At 50.9% G+C, this 19,731-nt stretch overlaps 1 protein-coding gene across 2 annotated transcripts; it reads left to right on the plus strand.

Moving 5' to 3' along the window:
* Positions 1-399: 399 nt before the first annotated feature.
* Positions 400-16,098, plus strand: med23 (mediator complex subunit 23). Of its 2 annotated transcripts, XM_062467208.1 has the most exons (30): positions 400-582; positions 938-969; positions 1,206-1,293; positions 1,519-1,643; positions 1,774-1,885; positions 2,116-2,214; positions 2,384-2,485; positions 2,683-2,752; positions 2,871-2,983; positions 3,218-3,313; positions 4,098-4,115; positions 7,070-7,270; positions 7,348-7,491; positions 7,620-7,765; positions 7,968-8,213; positions 8,329-8,471; positions 8,650-8,824; positions 8,976-9,139; positions 9,385-9,509; positions 9,611-9,816; positions 11,392-11,572; positions 12,125-12,295; positions 12,893-13,109; positions 13,295-13,531; positions 13,715-13,880; positions 14,162-14,234; positions 14,431-14,645; positions 14,992-15,112; positions 15,285-15,416; positions 15,569-16,098. In XM_062467208.1, the coding sequence occupies exons 1-30, from the start codon at positions 532-534 to the stop codon at positions 15,737-15,739; spliced, it is 4,140 nt and encodes a 1,379-aa protein (XP_062323192.1). In that variant the 5' UTR covers positions 400-531; the 3' UTR covers positions 15,740-16,098. The 2 variants fall into 2 exon arrangements, with proteins under 2 accessions (XP_062323192.1, XP_062323193.1); XM_062467209.1 differs by lacking the exon at positions 4,098-4,115 and having other exon boundaries at positions 401-582.
* Positions 16,099-19,731: the final 3,633 nt, after the last annotated feature.

Here is a 19,731-nt window from a genome sequence, read left to right on the forward strand (position 1 = left end):
CAAAAGGCGGGGTTAATTACTTACTGTACGTAGCTGGAATGTGAAACCAACAGGTCTGATATGTGACTGCTTCTGAAAAGTCACAAAGTATGAATAAACTATTTTGTGGGCCTCTGCTGTTATGTTAAAGACTTGGGTTCGTGCTTACGGGTGGGCCCACAGCATATCTATAAAGTACCAAAATGGCAACGTTTGGTTGTTCACATAATAAATAAATAAAATATAGATTTTCTAGTCCATCAACATTCTTGACGACAGTAAATACTTCGTCGACCGGTTTGTCATGTTGAGCCGTTCTTCCCGCAAATCAATGCCATCATGTGGCCAGTATGCCAACTTGCACTAAGCGGAACCATGTAGTCCTACATTTTGTGTATAGCCGTTTTGTTGATGAGGTTGCAACAAATGATTTCCGGCCCATTGAGTGATCCGTTGTTAGTCTGCAAGCAAGTGCATGTAGGATATCAAGGAGCTATGAAACAAAGTGATTTATGACATGTTGTACTGAAATTTGCTTTACGCGGTTAAAACATGTCTATCTCAATGGAAACCCAGCTTCAAAGCATATTTGAGGATGTAGTGGTACGTTCACCTTTTGCACAACAGAGCCATTAATGGACGAGCTTGCTAGCTGTACCTGACGTTAGCCCACATCCATCTATTGTTAAACAGGGGGTTGGTTAGCCTGCTTATCAATCTAAATAACTAGACAGGCGTTCACATTGAACACGAGCGCATAATTTCGTCAACCGCATGCATTTCCTTTCGCACGATAACTATTATCTTTCAAGCTAGAAAGCTTGACATCTGCGCACATATGCTGAACTAATGTTTGCACTGATGGGAGCGTTGAATACATGAATTGTTATTCATAGTTATTGATGGTGCTTACTGTGTAGTAACACGTGAATAAACATGGTTATTTTCTTTTTCTCAGAAAACGGAGGCAATTGAAGAAGTCTTTGCGGGGTAAGACGGCTCAAGCCCATATTAGTTAGCTAACGAATGAACGGGCATTGACCCTGTTGAATTGACGCAATCCTGTGTCTGGAGAGGTATCTGACTCTTCCATCTCTCTGCTTTCCTTTCTCACTATCTCCACTCCTCGTTTGCTCCATCCTCCATCTCTCCTCTATCTCTCTTCTTCCCTATCCTTCTCCCCCTTCCTTCTCTCCATTTCCCTTGTTCACTGCCCATCTCTTTAGCATGTTTACTGACACGCCGGAGGATGAAAACACCAAACTCTCCACCTGCCTTGGAGCTTTCAGGCATTACTGGGGCACACTACCACAGGTGAGTCTGATCCTAACCTTCAGCCTAACTCTAACCACAGGCAGGTCTAAGCCTGCCTTTAGCCCTACCACAGGAAGTTACCTACCACATACACCTTTTCTCCTGTGATAGACTGACAATATGTTAATTTATTTATATTTTTAAGTGAGGTTTTATCTCATTGGTTGACCTTCTTGCTGGTTTTGTTGTGGTTTACCCCCCACCCCCCCACCCCCCCACCCCCAGGACTCACATGACCAGTGTGTGCAGTGGATCGTCAGATTCATCCATGGGCAGCACAGCCCCAAGCGCATCTCCTTCCTGTACGACTGCCTGGTGAACGCTGTGCAGACCAGTCTGCTGACTCCCAGGTAAGAACATGTGATGGCGGCTGCATGCTGTCAGCTGCTTCGGCTCCTACCTGCACCCGCACTAGGGCCTCTGAGGCTGCAGGGGGTTGTGTGTGTGTCTGTGTTAAAGAGTGCCTGTTGTGTGTTTCAGGATGGTGTGTGTGGCTCTGATAAGCTCAGACAGTCTGGAGTGGGAGAGAACTCAACTGTGGGCGCTCACCTTCAGACTGATCCGCAAGATCATTGGAGGGGTGGACTACAAGGTCAGCCTCTCAAGCACACACAGCTTTGGAAAGAGAAGCATGCCTCTTGATCCACAGTGTTCCGATACTGAGGCACATGTGATTGATCACATGTGACCTTTCTGCCAATGACATCAACATATAGGGTCTGTTTGACCTTTAAAGCTGAGAACGATGATTGATCGTCCAGTTGGAAATGTGCTGTTCAGCCCATGTCAGGTGACAAGTTGTGTGTGTGTGTGTGTCATCAGGGAGTCAGGGACCTTCTGAAGGCAGTGCTGGATAAGATCCAGACCATCCCTAACACTGTCAGCTCTGCTGTGGTCCAACAGCTTCTGGCTGCCAGAGAGGTAACACTCAGCCCTGACACACAGCTGCCACACTCTAGCTGTTGTGTAATACTGTGTTGTGATACAGGAGGGGGTTGTTTACTAACATGTTGTTATATGTTAGCTGTTGTATAAATAACATGTTGAGATACGGGTGGTGTTGTGTCCTAACCTGTCGCTTATCTCTCAGGTGGTAGAGTATATTCTGGACAGGAATGCTTGTCTGCTTCCTGCCTACTTTGCCATCACTGAGATCAGGAAGCTGTACCCTGAAGGCACGCTGTCACACTGGGTACTTACACTGCTTCACCGCATTCTCACAATCTGACAGCATGTGAAGACCACCATGGAACAGTTATTACACAATGTCCTCGCAAAAATCTTCTCTTCGACTACCTCCTGTCTCACCATCCCCAACCCTCCTTCTCCTCTCCTCTTTCTCCTCCTCTTCTCCCTCCTTTCTCACCATCCCTAACTCTCCCCTTCCAGCTCCTGGGCAGTCTCTTGTCTGACTTTGTGGACAGCTTCAGACCCACAGCCAGGATCAACTCCATCTGTGGTGAGCAGACACCAAGCTCATCTGATGAACTTTTACTGTGTGTTTGTGTGGGTGTGTCTGTGCGCACGTTGTGTTTATGCGTGTCTACTAAAGTGTATGTCTGCATGTGTGTCTGTAGGCAGATGCAGTCTGCTTCCAGTGGTCAACAACTCTGGAGCCATCTGTAACTCCTGGAAGCTGGACCCCACAACCCTCCGCTTCCCACTGCGTGGCAATCTGCCCTTTGACAAGGTCGGGAACAATACACACTCACACACTTACTGACTGATTGATAGATAGATATAGTGCATAGTGCATAGTTCTATTTTAGTGGTTAGAGTCAAGGAACCAGGCACAGTACAAAATACCCTCATTCCAGCTACCAGGCACGGTGCAGCAATGATAATATCGCGACTACAATACATTATTAAATATACTTTCTTGTATCTTACAATTTCTTATGATACTGTGTGTGTGTGTGTGTAGGACCTGTTTGAGCCCCAGACAGGACTGCTGCGCTATGTTCTGGAACAGCCCTACTCCAGAGAGATGGTCTGCAACATGCTGGGCCTCAACAAGCAGGTACTCCTCCTCCTCTTCATCCTCCAACTCCTCCCTCTCCTGCTCTTCCTCCTCTCCCCTCTTATCTTCCTCCCCCATTCCTACCTCCTTTTTCTCTTCCTTTCTCTTCCTCTTTCACCATGGTAACATGGGCATAGTAGTACAACCAGGAAGTTCTGGAGGGCCAGCCAATCAAACACGTTTTCCCATAGTTGGTGGTAGTGGGCCAAACCCTGAGGTATGTAGCACCACTGCTCTGTTCCTACCAGGCCAGACCATAGCTGTCTCACCTCAGTATGCCCTGACTGACTGCTTCACTGGCTGGATGACTGTTTTTACCAGGCCAGACAGCTCCCATAACCTCCATAGCCCTGACTGAATGCCTTTCTGACTCTATATGCCAGCCAGACTCGTTCATCCTCAGTATGCTCTGCCTGGCTTGTTATGTGACTGTTTTACCAGAATACTTCTTTTCTGACTGGCTAGCAGGCCAGTTGACTGATTCTGCCAGACCAGACCCCAGATCTCTCAAATCGGTGCGCCCTGACTGACTGCTTAACTAGCTGGATGGACTATTTGATCTTCCTCCCTTCTCACCGATATAGAGGACCGATATAGAGGCTGACTGAATTGCCGCCTGATTCTGACCTACACTTGTCAGGGATCCAGCTGACTGGCTGAGCAGGCTGATGGTCAGTCAGGGCGTGCTGATCTCCAGGTCATCTGGGACCTGGCCTCCTAGTCACTGTGTGTCTCTTCTTGTTTCTTCTACTTCTGTCCTGCCCTGCCACCCTCCCTGCTCTAGACCTTGAACATTGCTCAGGTATGTTCACAATGACTCAGCCCTACTCTTGTTTGTGACTAACCACATGATTGGAGTTCATCCTAGAGTCAAACCCTAGGGCTTGAAATGACTTCAGCTGGCGCTGCAGGCAGACAGGTGTCTGATCGACAGACAGACAGACAGACAGACAGGTACAGCTCTGTGTGGGGGTCAGCAGTCCAGCTGTGCTGCTGTTGACCTCCTGGTGTGGTCCGTGCTGTCCACACCTGTCCAGCTGCATCGGCTGCGGTCGGTCCACACAGCCAAGATCCCCACCTCTCACACGCTGTACCGTGTCCAAACCTGCCCCCAGTCTCACCTGTTCAGTGGAGGTGCCTCACTGCAGTGGACACACTTGGAAAAACAACTTTTGTTCTGTCTCTGTTTTGATTTCCAGCACCTCTCCCTCCCACACTTTTTGTAAAATGGAGACAAAACAAAAACCCACTCCTTCCACCCTACCTGCTTTGAACCTGTAGAATGCTGTTGCATGAGTCTAGAATCTGTAGTCTGGATTCTAGCTGCTCTGGTATCAAGAGGAGCAGCATCTTTCATGTAGAAGCTATGGTTCCTGGGGGCTATCTCATATCAGATCTGGTTCCTGGGGGCTATCTCATATCAGATCTGGTTCCTGGAGGTTATATCATATCTGTTTGGCTGTTTTCAAATCCTGAGCCAGTGATGTTGTCGTGGAGACCTGTCGAGGCGTACCTGAGAATGAACAGAGCTGTTAATTTCAAGCCCTGATCTGCTGCATGCCTCAATGTCTCTCCTCCAGGCACGTGTTTGTGTGTGTGTGTGTGTTATTTACAATTAGAGAATCAGATGCATTATGGGGAATGCAAAGAACTGGCCATGAGGTTTCCGTATCCATTGTTAACATGAAAGAACGAAAAGGTTTGACATGTAATCTCTAGCGCTGTGGACGCCACAGTCTCCAGAATGAGTCAGTGAAGGCTGTTTGACCTCGGGTCTCACCTGACTTATCAGGATCTGCTGGGACGTACTGTTGGCTAGGCTGCTTCAGACAGCCTCCTGTCCACATGTTTCCAGACAGAGGAGAGGGCTGCTCTCCGCTGCTCTGCTCATGGCCAGTGTTGCTGAGATGAATGGCCGTGTGCCCCTCCCTGCATGTCTCCCCCCCCCCCCCCCCTCTTCATCCCCTTCCTCCCCTACAGAGAGGAAACACTGGAGCACACAGTCTGACTGGCACCAGAACACTGGCACGCCTTGGCTTTCACCCGTAGTCTGCACTCTGGCCACTAGAGGGCGGCACTCTCCAGCAGAGGCCCGCCGCTTTAGAAGAGCTGACTGTTGAGATGAACTAGAGAGGCGGCAACCGTTGAATAACGAACCGTTGAATACTCCAAGATGTCTTCTGGAGGGAACATGTTTTTAGATCAGACCCGAGCCCGTCTCAACAGCTCTTCTCATAGGAACGTCAGTGTTCTGCAGAGAACAGTCTCTGTGCTCTGGTGCTTCTCTGGGATCAGGGCTTTCTATGGCAGTGGTGCTGTGCTGTTTTCCTATCACACTGTGTGTGTGTGTGGCGTCCAGCTCTAGCACTGCCCTGTGTGAGTAGTACGATGTTGTAGAGCTGTGTGTGAGATGTCAGCTGTGTTTGCAGCGATCCTGTTCATGGTCATGCTCTCGTCTTCTCCTGGCGTGTCCTGGGGCTGTGTGACCCTGTGTGTGACCCTGTGTGTGACCCTGTGTGTGACCCTGTGTGTGACCCTGTGTGTGGGCCTGTGTGTGGGCCTGTGTGTGACCCTGTGTGTGACCCTGTGTGTGGGCCTGTGTGTGACCCTGTGTGTGGGCCTGTGTGTGGGCCTGTGTGTGGGCCTGTGTGTGGGCCTGTGTGTGGGCCTGTGTGTGGGCCTGTGTGTGACCCTGTGTGTGACCCTGTGTGTGACCCTGTGTTTGACCCTGTGTGTGACCCTGTGTGTGGGCCTGTGTGTGGGCCTGTGTGTGGGCCTGTGTGTGGGCCTGTGTTTGGGCCTGTGTGTGGGCCTGTGTGTGGGCCTGTGTTTGGGCCTGTGTGTGGGCCTGTGTGTGGGCCTGTGTGTGGGCCTGTGTGTGACCCTGTGTGTGACCCTGTGTGTGACCCTGTGTGTGACCCTGTGTGTGAGCCTGTGTGTGGGCCTGTGTGTCGGCCTGTGTGTGACCCTGTGTGTGACCCTGTGTGTGACCCTGTGTGTGGGCCTGTGTGTGGGCCTGTGTGTGACCCTGTGTGTGGGCCTGTGTGTGACCCTGTGTGTGACTCTGTGTGTGGGCCTGTGTGTGACCCTGTGTGTGACCCTGTGTGTGGGCCTGTGTGTGGGCCTGTGTGTGGGCCTGTGTGTGGGCCTGTGTGTGACCCTGTGTGTGACCCTGTGTGTGGGCCTGTGTGTGACCCTGTGTGTGGGCCTGTGTGTGACCCTGTGTGTGGGCCTGTGTGTGACCCTGTGTTTGGGCCTGTGTGTGGGCCTGTGTGTGGGCCTGTGTATGGGCCTGTGTTTGGGCCTGTGTATGGGCCTGTGTGTGGGCCTGTGTGTGGGCCTGTGTATGGGCCTGTGTTTGGGCCTGTGTATGGGCCTGTGTGTGACCCTGTGTGTGGGCCTGTGTGTGACCCTGTGTGTGACCCTGTGTGTGGGCCTGTGTGTGACCCTGTGTGTGGGCCTGTGTGTGACCCTGTGTTTGGGCCTGTGTATGGGCCTGTGTGTGGGCCTGTGTGTGGGCCTGTGTTCGGGCCGTGTTTCCATTCTCTCTGAAGGCTCCTCCCTCCTCCTGTTACTGGATGGGGATCTCAGATCTAACATGAAGGGGTGGTGGCAGCACTCTCCGCTGACACCCGTCCTGTCAGATCACTGATGCCTCAAGGGAAGGTTGACTTTCCAGAGAATCAGAACATGGTCCCTGTTAGGAGGGCTACTCCTAAGGGCACCCTGACCCTCTGTGACCCCTGACCCCCCCAGCACAAACAGCGCTGCCCGGTCCTGGAGGACCAGCTGGTGGACCTGGTGGTGTACGCCATGGAGCGCTCCGAGACCGAGGAGCAGTTCGACGACGGCGGCACCAGCCAGTTGCTATGGCAACACCTCTCCTCCCAGCTCATCTTCTTCGTGCTGTTCCAGTTCGCCAGCTTCCCCCACATGGTGCTGTCTCTGCACCAGAAGGTTAGATACACACACATTCCTGCACCAGTAGACCATTATGCTGGTGACAGGAGGTGACTTGTGCTGTTTGTTCCCAGCTGGCTGGGCGGGGCCTAATCAAGGGGCGGGACCACCTGATGTGGGTCCTCCTGCAGTTCATCTCAGGAAGCATCCAGAAGAACGCGCTGGCCGACTTCCTGCCCGTCATGAAACTGTTCGACCTGCTCTACCCAGAGAAAGAGGTAGCTGTGTGTGTGTGTGTGTGTGTGTGTGTGTGTGATCTCTGTTGGGTTGGAACGGAGATACTCTAAGGATGAGTTGATGTGAGGAATGTGTCCAAATGACCTAATGTGTGTATATGTGTCTCAAGTGTATCCCTGTACCAGACATCAACAAGCCCCAGTCCACCCACTCCTTTGCAATGACTTGCATCTGGATCCACTTGAACCGCAAGGCCCAGAATGACAACTCCAAACTCCAGATCCCCATCCCCCACTCTCTCAAACTGCACCATGAGTAAGCACCTCTCTATACCTCTCTACCCACCCCACTACATATCTACCTACAGTACCAGTCTACAGAACTCTACCTACACCTATATTTACCTTTCAATATATCTCTATACCTATTTCTCTATATTACCCTAGCCACCCCTGTATACACCTGTGTATATACCCCTCTACTGGCAGACTTAAATAGTGTCCCCTGCCCCCCCCAGGTTCCTCCAGCAGAGTCTTCGCAGCAAGTCTCTGGGTATGACGGACTACAAGATCGCCCTGCTGTGTAACGCCTACTCCACCAACTCGGAGTGCTTCACCCTGCCCATGGGCGTCCTGGTGGAGACCATCTACGGGAACGGCACCATGAGGATCAGTCTGCCCGGCACCAACTGCACCGCCTCGGGCTCCGTCACCCCGCTGCCCATGAACCTGCTCGACTCCCTCACTGTGCACGCCAAGATGAGGTGTGCGTTCTGCTTCAGTGTTTGTTCACGTGTGTGTGTGTGTGTGTTAAGGGGTGTACCTGTGAGATGAGTGAGTGTGTGTGTGTGTCTCCTCTAACTCGGCCTCCTCCTCCAGTCTGATCCACAGCATCGCCACGCGGGTCATCAAGCTGGCCCATGCCAAGTCCAGCATCGCCCTGGCACCAGCCCTGGTGGAGACCTACAGCAGACTGCTGGTCTACATGGAGATCGAGTCTCTGGGCATCAAGGGATTCATCAGTGAGTGTACACGCACCCACACGCACAGATGTTCTCTGAAGTCCGATATTGTGTTATTATATTCTTAGACCTCCTCTCCTCTGCCTGCACCTCCTCCTCCCTCCTGTGCTCCTCCCTCCTGCGCTCCTCCCTCCTGCGCTCCTCCCTCCTGCGCTCCTCCCTCCTGCGCTCCTCCCAGGTCAGCTCCTGCCCAACGTGTTTAAGTCCCACGCGTGGGGCATCCTCCACACGCTGCTGGAGATGTTCAGCTACCGCATGCACCACATCCAGCCCCACTACCGCGTCCAGCTGCTGTCTCACCTGCACTCCCTGGCAGCCGTGCCGCAGACCAACCAGAACCAGCTCCATCTGTGGTTAGTACCGCCGTAGCCCGACCACGACCCGACCATGACCCCAGCACCCCCAACCACCATCGTGGCGAGGTACAACCAGGATGATGTAGGATGTCCACAATATAACCACATGACAGCCATACATGAACATGGTGCGTGTGTGTTTTCCCAGTGTTGAGAGCACGGCACTCAGACTGATCACGGCCCTGGGCAGCTCGGAGGTGCAGCCTCAGTTTACCCGTTTCCTTAGCGACCCCAAGACCGTCCTGTCAGCTGAGTCGGAGGAGCTTAACAGAGCACTCATCCTCACGCTGGCTAGGGCCACTCATGTCACAGGTGGGATTAGAACCTTGGATTAACCTGGCTCTTACGTTAACCACTATTCTAATGTTAGTAATTTCTACTCTACGTTTATTACCTGGAGTCAATCTTAATATGTTGTTGGATTGTAACTTGGGGTGGACTTTAATTTAATGCTGGATTATAACCTGTGTTCAAACTTAATCTCATGTTTGATTGTAAACTGGTGTTCCAGAAGTCTGTCCTGGCTGGACCTGAGCTGAGCTCTCTCTGTTGTCCAGACTTCTTCACAGGGTCAGACTCCATCCAGGGCACCTGGTGCAAGGACATCCTCCAGACCATCATGAACTTCACTCCTCACAACTGGGCCTCACACACGCTCAGCTGCTTCCCAGCACCCCTGCAGGTACACCCTGGCTACCGACCTTTGACCCTTGTCCCCTGTGACACGTTCCCTTGTCATGTTCCCCTGTGTGTCCTGACATGTTCTCCCGTGTGTGTTCCCAGGCGTTCTTCAAGCAGAACAATGTTCCCCAGGAGAGCCGCTTCAACCTGAAGAAGAATGTGGAGGAGGAGTACAGGAAGTGGAAGTCCATGACCAACGAGAATGACATCATCACACACTTCTCCATGCAGGGGTCTCCCCCCCTCTTCCTGTGTCTGCTATGGAAGATGCTGCTGGAGACAGACCACATCAACCAGATAGGCTTCAGGTAGATAAACACCTACCAGATAGGGTTCAGGTAGATATACACCTACCAGATAGGCTTCAGGTAGATAAACACCTACCAGATAGGGTTCAGGTAGATATACACCTACCAGATAGGGTTCAGGTAGATATACACCTACCAGATAGGCTTCAGGTAGATAAACACCTGCCAGATAGGCTTCAAGTAGATATACACCTACCAGATAGGGTTCAGGTAGATATACACCTACCAGATAGGCTTCAGGTAGATAAACACCTGCCAGATAGGCTTCAGGTAGATAAACACCTACCAGATAGGCTTCAAGTAGATATACACCTACCAGATAGGGTTCAGGTCGATATACACCTACCAGATAGGCTTCAAGTAGATATACACCTACCAGATAGGCTTCAGGTAGATACACACCTACCAGATAGGCTTCCAGTAGAGACAGGCCCACTCGGTATGCGGCAGGCTGATACAGACCTAAAAGATAGGCTTCAGGTATATATACACCTACTAGATGGGCTGTAGGTAAATAATACACCTTCTAGATAGGCTAAAGGTGGGTAAAGACAAACCAGACATACTGGAGAGGCTTCATGCGCATGTTGACCTGCGGTAGAGGGACGTAAACATGTCTGTCATATCAATGCAGTCCTCTTGACAGTGTGCTCGTCTCTGATTGGCTGATCTGAATGTTAAGTTGGTGTGGGATCGGAGCTTGTTCTCCCAGGGTGCAGCTGGGCCCCCGAGCAGACAAAGGCCAGTTTTGTCTCCCCACAAACAAACACACGCGCACACACCCTACTTGTCATTCTGGTGCTGAGCTGAGGGGGGTGTGTGTGTCAGTAGCTGGTGGGGCTCTTCTCAGCCTCCCAGTGACAGTCAGAGAGGGAAGAGACCGAGTGGGACAGAGAGGAGTCGAGAGCTCAGCTAATCCTTGTGTTAGCAGTAAGAGCGTCATTATCACAGTCTGATGTTTATATAACCATCCAGAGATGCTTTATGGTCCTGTTAACCACTCCAATCACTCCCTGGTGGCCCCCATCTCGCTCTCCCCCACTCTCCATCATCGAATCATCATCCAGCGCTCTCCAGCGGGCTCTCCTTTCCACTCTCTTAAGACTCTTTGTCTCTGTCTCTCTGATCCCCTTTTCTTCCTCTCCGTCTGTCCCTCCCTCTCTCCGTTCCTGAAGAGAAAGAAAGGGAGATACAAGTCATACTTGGCTGGTGCGAGGCCATGCTCCGTTGGTGCTAGACTGATGCTAGACTGGGGATGGTGGTGTGGTGCCTGGTATGCAGGTGACTAGCAGGACTGAAGGAAGGCCAGACCTTTAAAAGGCTGGCAGGCATGTTAGGCTGGTCCCAAAGCAGGTGGTGTATGACATGTGTTTGTGTGAGTGAGCAAGTTGTGTGCGTGTGTGTGTGTTTACAGCAGCAGCAGCTTGCTGTTGAATCATAATGATGATGTGTAACAGAGAGACAGATGGCCTCTGTCCTCATAGCAACACTGCCATCTGACTCAGGATAAACAGCGAAGCTCCACACGGTCGTGTGTGTGCGCGCGCGCTAACCCCGTCCCTCCCTGCTGCCCAGGGTGTTGGAGCGGATCGGGGCCAGGGCGTTGGTGGCCCACGTCCGGACGTTTGCAGACTTCCTGGTGTACGAGTTCTCCACGTCGGCCGGGGGCCAGCAGCTCAACAAGTGTATCGAGATCCTCAACGACATGGTGTGGAAGTACAACATCGTCACTCTGGACAGGCTGATCCTCTGCCTGGTAGGAACACACACCCACAGGGTCTCGCACACACTCATCCGCTCACACACAAGCGCACACACACAGACACTTACACCCACACACAAAGTCACTGACACACACACACGTTCATCAGCTCACTCTGCACACGGACACACTATCTCTGTCCAAAACATATCTCATTTGTAAGCTATGAATTCATCTCAAACCAGAAGTTTGTAAGGCTAGTGCTTCAGCCCGAGGACATATTCACCCCCCCACACGCACACACACATATTCACACCCCCCCACACGCACACACACATATTCACACACCCCCCACACACGCACACACACATATTCACCCCTCCCCCCCACACACGCACACGCACATATTCACCCCCCCACACACACACACGCACGCACACATATTCACCCCTCCCCCCCACACACGCACACGCACATATTCACCCCCCCCACACACACACACACACGCACACATATTCACCCCTCCCCCCCCCACGCACACACACATATTCACCCCCAACCAACATCCACACAAGCACCCATGTTCAACATCCCCATCCCCTCCAGGCTATGAGGAGTCACGAGGGGAACGAGGCCCAGGTGTGCTACTTCATCATCCAGCTGCTGCTCCTCAAACCAAACGACTTCAGGAACCGAGTCAGTGACTTTGTGAAGGAGAATGCCCCGGAACACTGGCTGCAGAGTGACTGGCACACCAAGCACATGACCTACCACAAGGTACGGCCGAAGCCAGTCACATTACAGCATGTACAGGCTATGGACTAATCACATGGGCCAGTTATAACACAGCATGACAATGGGATCATAGAGAGCGAGAGGAGAGAGATGGTAAAGAAAAAAAGAGAGAGGGTGGCAAAGAGAGAACTAGAGGTTAGGCCAGTAAAGAGAAAGAAAGGGGGCGTCAGGCTAGTAAATAGAGAGAGGCAGAGAGAGAGAGAGAGAGAGAGAGAGAGAGAGAGAGAGAGAGAGAGAGAGAGGGAGAGGGAGAGGGAGAGGCAGAGAGAGAGTCAGAGAGAGAGTGTGGGAGGTCTGGCTGGTGGAGCTCCAGGAGACAGTGTAGTAAATGTCAGATCTCCAGTCTGCTGTGCTCCCAGTTCACCTCTGGCCTGCTGGAGCAGCATGACATTTACACACACACTGCTGCTGGAGACTGGGTCTACCTCAAACAGGCAGAGTGTGTGTGGCCCAGCACTCTCAATCACAGTGTCTCTGCCATGTATGGCATTGTGTGTCTGTGTGTGCGCTGTACCCTTGTGTGTGTGTGTGTGTGTGTGTGTGTTTCTTCTAACTGTGTGTGTGTTTGGTGGCGTGCAGAAGTACCCAGAGAAGCTGTACTTCGAGGGTCTGGCGGAGCAGGTGAGCCCGCCCATGCAGGTGCAGCCCCAGTACCTGCCCATCTACTTTGGGAACGTGTGTCTGCGCTTCCTCCCCGTGTTCGACATCGTCATCCACCGCTTCCTGGAGCTGCTTCCTGTCTCCAAGTCCCTGGAGACGCTGCTGGACCACCTGGGAGGCCTCTACAAGTTCCACGGTGAGCAGAGCACACCCCAGGAGGGGGCGGGAACCATATAGCATGCTATACCACAGGACAGGAGAGTCAGTCCTGTACAGTAGAGTCCAGTAGTTCTAACCCCCCCCTCTCTCTCTTTCTCTCTCTCCCTCCCCCCCTCTATCTCTCTCTCTCGCCCTCCCTCCCTCTCTCTCTCCCTCTCCCAGACCGCCCGGTCACCTACCTGTACAACACGCTCCACTACTACGAGCGGCACCTGCGCGAGCGCACCAACCTGAAGAGGAAGCTGGTGCACGCCATCATGTCCTCCCTCAAGGACAACCGCACGCCCGGCTGGTGCCTGAGCGAGACCTACCTCAAGTGTGGCGTCAACCCCCGAGACGACAACGTCTGGATCCCCGACGACACCTACTACTGCAAGCTGATTGGGCGGCTCGTCGACAATATCCTTCACTCCCGGTCCACAGGAGAGCAGAGAGAGAGAGAGATTGGTTTCGAGGTGGCCGCGAGATGAAGGTCGCGTTCTGAACGGTTGCGCCTTTTGACTAGCATTTCAGTTGGACTGTTTTACACCCTCCTTGCTGTCACCTGTTAGACTCGTGTTTACCCTCCTTGACTCCTCCCACCCATGGCCGGCAAGTCACCTGGTCCGTTCCCCAACTGTGATTGGCGGTTTAACGAGTTCCCCAACCCGGCGGCTCACGCGCTCCATGTGACCTGTGTGGAGCTGATGGCGCTGGCCGTGCCGGGCAAGGACGTGGGCAACGCCCTGCTGGCTGTGGTCCTCAAGAGGTCAGAGGTCACTCACTCACAGAAGCAAACATACATACAGAGACACACATACAGTATATACACAGAAACACACACACACACCATCTGGATGATTACTATCATTATCCTGTTCCTAACACCCACTGACTGGTCAGGCTCCTCTCTCTGTCAGAATACATCTTCTTACTTGGCAGCTCCGTGTGTGTGTCTGTGTGTGGGTGACTGAATGTGTGTGAGGGCGTCTGTGTGTGGGTGCCTGTCTGTGTGTGTGTGTGTGTGGGTGCCTGTCTTTGTGTTGTCAGCCAGCCACTGGTGCCTCGTGAGAACATCACAGCCTGGATGAACGCCATAGGACTGGTCATTACTGCCCTGCCGGTAATAATGCACACACACAGAATAAATCCCCATCAGTCTGTTTCCTTGGTGACTAGAGATAAACATGAAGCTGCAGCACTTAACAGAAATGAAAACTCAACTCAACTAAAGCTGTGTGTGTGTGTGTGTGTGTGTGTGTGTGTGTGTGTGTGTGTGTGTGTGTGTGTGTGTGCGTGCGTGCATCTCCCGTCTCCAGGAGCCCTACTGGATCGTGCTCCACGACCGTCTGGTCAGCGTGATAGGTTCCCCGGCCCTGACGGCCGAGTCAGAGTGGGTGGGCTACCCCTTCCAGCTGCTGGACTTCACAGCCTGCCACCAGTCCTACTCTGAGATGTACTGCAGCTACGTGCTGGCCCTGGCCCACGCTGTCTGGCACCACTCCTCCATAGGACAGCTGTCACTCATCCCCAAGTAGGACCGGAGCCCTCGACCCCTCCATCCTTCCCCTCGTCTGCTCACCCCCTTTTAACTGCACCTGGCTCACACAGCCACGACACAGCACGCACACACTCGTTCAGCCAGTCTGTGGAGGGCTTAGGGTAGGCGAGTGTGTGTGTGCGTGTGTGTGTGTGTCTTAGCTGAGTTTGACAGTGACAGGCACGCTCCAGTCCCTAGGCTGTCAGCTCTGTGTGTGTGTGTGTGTGTGTGTAGGCAGGCTCAGAACACCTCATGATGAGGCAGGGGCAGCGGGGTGTGTACACCCGCACTGACACTTCTGGGACATGCACACACGGCCTCTGACCCCGCCTCTCTGCAGGTTCCTGTCGGAGGTGCTGAAGCCGCTGGTGAAGACAGAGTTCCAGCTGCTGTACGTGTACCACCTGGTGGGACCCTTCCTGCAACGCTTCCAACAGGAGAGGACGCGCTGCATGCTGGAGGTACGCACGCACACACACACACACGGACGGACACTCTTAAACACACGCACCTGAATGCACACAAACCCACTCTCGCACACACACACCTGAATGCACGCGCACATGCACACGGACTCTCACAGACATACACCTGCGAACACACATAACAGAGAGTGTGTGCATGTGTGTGTAGATCGGAGTGGCGTTCTATGAGATGCTCCAGGCGGTGGACCAGCACAGTGATCACCTCTCCTACATGGACCCCATCTGTGACTTCCTCTACCACATCAAATACATGTTCACTGGAGACAGCGTCAAAGACCAGGTACCACCCTCCCCTCCCCCTGGCCTACATCTTACTGTGATGTCAGTCTAGTCCAGGGTCCGTTGAATGAGAGCCCTGCTGATGTGTGTGTGTGTCTCTGTGTGTCTGTGTGTGTGTCTCTGTGTGTCTGTGTGTGTGTGTGTGTGTCTCAGGTGGAGAAGATCATCCTGACGCTGCGTCCCGCCATGATGTTGCGTTTGAGGTTCATCACTCACAGCAGCAAGATGGAACCTGCTGCCCCCGCCCCCGCCGCTGTTTCCTCCCCCTCCACACAGGCCACGCCCCCTGGAGCCTCCAATGTCCCCTTGTCTGTGGCCCAGTGAGGCTGGTTTACTGGCTGGTTGGCTTGCTGGCTGGCTGGCTGGTTGTCTGGCTAGCTAGCTGACTGACTGGCTGGTTTTCTGGCTGGCTGATTTACTGGCTGACTGACTGCTTTGTATAACCTGTAGCTTTCTAATGTTAGAGTGTATTTTTTATTGCTGGTCACAAAGTGTTTTTGTTGTATAAAGACTGTTGGATTGGTCAGCGTAGCTGATCTCTGGTCCCTCATTGGTGGACTGGTCTTTGTTATCACACGCATCTATGGTGTGCGATTGGTCAAGAAAAAGACCTTGCCTTCTGACCCCACTGCCAATCATGATGGACGTTACTCCAGTAACCAATAAACACATTTTATAATTAACCTCATTATTGTCTGATTCTCCTGGCTCCAGTATTAACTGGGTATGGGAGAAGGAGGGAAATAGTGTGACAAGGACTTTGAGGTTCAGTGTATCAGCATACCCAACCAGAGCATTTCACAGACAGAGAGGGAAAGAGCTATATACAGAGTTTCCGCAGGGTCTTAAAAAGTCTAAAATTCTTTAAATTTAAGGCCTTAAAACGTCTTAAAAACGGCCAGATTTTCACCGAGGTCTTAAATTTCATATAGTCAGGTTTTAAAAAGGTTTTACCCATCATTCTTACCTATAATCGTGAATATTACTTTATGCCCTGGAAAAGAAGCTGACCCCCCCCCCATTATCATTGTATAATTTGCACTCTGTTTCTAACCAAACTAAAGAGAATCTTCCTGAGATTAACAAGTGTTTGGTGGATAGGAGAGAGACGATACTTATGAAACTGTGAAGGAATAACACATATATTACTTAACTGATATCAGTTAAATGAATTATCAATTGGTTTGAGCAAGATTTGAACCAGGGGTACCGTGTTTGACAGTAGACTCGATGGTACACATGCTTACCCACTGAGCTGGTGAAATTGCCCTTATTACACTACTAAATGCCAAAGGACAATCTACTTTTTGTTTCTGCTAATGCCAAGTTATAAAACAGAATACTCTGCCTTCTAATCATACTTACATTTACATTTAGTCATTTAGCAGACGCTCTTGTCCAGAGCGACTTACAGTAAGTACAGGGACATTCCCCCCCGAGGCAAGTAGGGTGAACTGCCTTGCCGAAGGACACAACGTCATTTTGCACAGCCCGAATCGAACCGGCAACCTTCTGATTTATATCCCGATTCCCTAACCGCTCACCCATCTTACAAAACAAGTGAAAGTTTGCTGAAGGGTTTATTTATTTTATTTATTTTTGATTCTTGGGGTCACGATTCGATACAAAATGTGATTTTTTATCAAATTGCGATTCAATATATGCTTACATAAAATTAAAATAAATGTGAATCGCTAGAAGACTGAATTGCGATTCATATGTGAATCAATTTTTTCCACCACCCCTAGTACTTAGTGCTGAATTAAATAAAATTAGGTTACTAATGTGATTACTTTATCTGTAAATTAAATTAATGCTTTTTCAATGACTGAATTCATTTAAATAAAAATATTTTTTCAGAATTTCTTTGATTTAAATATTTTTTGGGTAATGTGTCGTGTAGGTCTTTAATTTCAATCTTCATGGTCTTTAAAAACCCTGTGTATAGGTGATGGAGGGGAGGGAGGGAGGGAGACAGTAGAGGGGGAGAAGGAGGGAGGTGTAGAGAGGTTGACGAAAGGAACAGTCGAGGGTAACAGCGAAGGGATTTCCCACTGAAATAAACCGTCAGTCAGCGCTCCACGCTTGTTAATCGCTAAAAGGAACCCTCTTCTACACACAAATGCTTCAACCTTTCGCCAGCCAGTGTTGCTATGGTAACAGGAACATCTGGACATCTACCTAACGTGGGTCACTTTGCCTGTCAGCCGTGTGTGAGCTTCAGCGGGACTTGCATTTGCTAGTAATCCTCCACATAGCCAACCTTGTGAAGCTTAGTGACACCATTAGCTCAAAGTCCGATTCCCTGTAAGTGCTGCTCTGGGCTGCCACTGCACTTTCTAAATTGTGTCAACCTCTCCTTTGCTCTTTTCTTCTCAGGCGTTGAGCAGTACAGGAGGAGGTCATAATCAGTTATTATGGGATGTGTAATTTTGAAGGACATGGGGTGTCACCTAATCAGTTGTTGAACAGCTATAGTACCAATCATCTTTCAGAGTCAGACAGTTATTGTGTGACTAACGCTGAAGTGGGCACACACACACACAGATACACAGACAGACAGCTCCCCACAGCCATTATCATATCAGACAGTGAAGGACCCACATGAAGGCCAAGCCTTTCGGGTCATGACATCACGGTGTTTGTGTGTTAACACATGGCCATGTGCCAGAGAGGCTCTACGGAGAAGGAAGAGAGAAGGGATATGGAGGAAGGAGAGAGACAGACAGACAGACAGACAGAGAGGGAGAGCGCTGGCTCGGGTGATGTGACATGCTGCTGTGCGATGGCATCACCTGATGTGACATGACACAGAGAGGGGATCTGTTTGCTGAGTGGGTCCATTTATTCTGGTGGGCCACCCACTTAATCGTGTTGATTTGCTGGCTCTTGTTGCCATGACAACCTCACATGAGCAGACAGGGTGTAGTTGAGTTCCAATTCCCCTGTCTTTCTACTGTCATTCCGCTGCAAATCTACACTAATTCTACTTACATAAACATTTTGTCTGATCTGGAACAAAACCGCTTTTAAAAAGACGTTTAGTTTGGGAGAGGATTGTGTGAGTCCCTCTACCTACCCCCTCATCTCCGTCTCTCCCTCCCGTTATCTCTCTATCTCCCGTTATCTCTCTATCTCCTCTCTCTTCCTCCGCAGGCTCTCGACCTCCCCATCTCTCTCTTCTTCTGAAGCAGAGCAGATGAGAGGAGTTGAAGTGTGAGTGTGTGTGTGTGTGTGGCGTGGCAGCCCAACAGGCACAATGCTGCCCTAAGGGGGTTAGAGGTTAAGTGATTAGCTGAGCAGGCGCTCCAGTAATGAAGCACTGTTGTTGTGACCAGGTTGATTAGAGGTTGAGGGGTTGGATCTAGATTATGTTAAACTATGCTGGATTAAACCAGATTATACCAGATTATTGCAGTCTCAGTGTCTGACTATAAAAAAATATTTTTTAATCAAAGTCAGAGTTTACATTGATCCCCCTTGAGTATGAATGACTCAGTAGCCACTACATATTGGTCTGAAATCTACTCTGTGGTTTATCCTCATGGTCTGTACTTATTGGTGTCTACTCATATCTGTACTCAGTGGCCTGCTAGTTTCTCCTGTGGTTGGGAAACAGCAGAAGATGACCACACAAGACTAGAACTTTCCTTCCGTCTCTCTCTCTCACTTTGTGACTCCCTCTCTACGCCTTCCGCCTTGCTCTTACTTTCTGACTTCTATGTCCCTCATGCCTTGACACATATTTTCCTTGTGTTGGTTATTTACCTCCTGCAGTTATCCCCTAACCACTGACACCACTGTGTGTGTGAGAGACAGTGAGCGTGAGAATCAACAGTGTGTGTGTGTAACCTCATGGGATCATGAGATAGACTCAAGACCGATCTGGAAGGGATTGGACTCAAACACATTAAATAGACTGTTGTCTCTCTGCTGTCAGAGGGACTACAGGGACATGTCTTCACTGTCTGTTGGGTAAGAAGGAAGGATGGAGAAGAGGATGAGAGGAGAGGTGGTGAGGGAGAAGAGGGGGATGGGTGAGTTAGAGAAGGGATGAGGGGGATGACAGAGGGGAGGGGTGTTGGCAACAGGAGCCCTCCACCTGAGCATACTTGTTCCTTTATGAAACATCAAAAATAGACGTCAATGTCATAGTGGAGAGGAGCTGTGGTTTAAATAATGAAACAATGCCACATAAAGGAGTTTGTTTATGAATATGTCATGACTGGAATACACACACACGGGAGATCTGATCCCAAAGTCAATAAGGACAGGAAGAGGAGAGAGGAGTCTTGAGACAAGATACAGAAGAGAGG

This window comes from Osmerus eperlanus, chromosome 8, assembly GCF_963692335.1.
Source record: "Osmerus eperlanus chromosome 8, fOsmEpe2.1, whole genome shotgun sequence".
NCBI lineage: Eukaryota > Metazoa > Chordata > Actinopteri > Osmeriformes > Osmeridae > Osmerus > Osmerus eperlanus.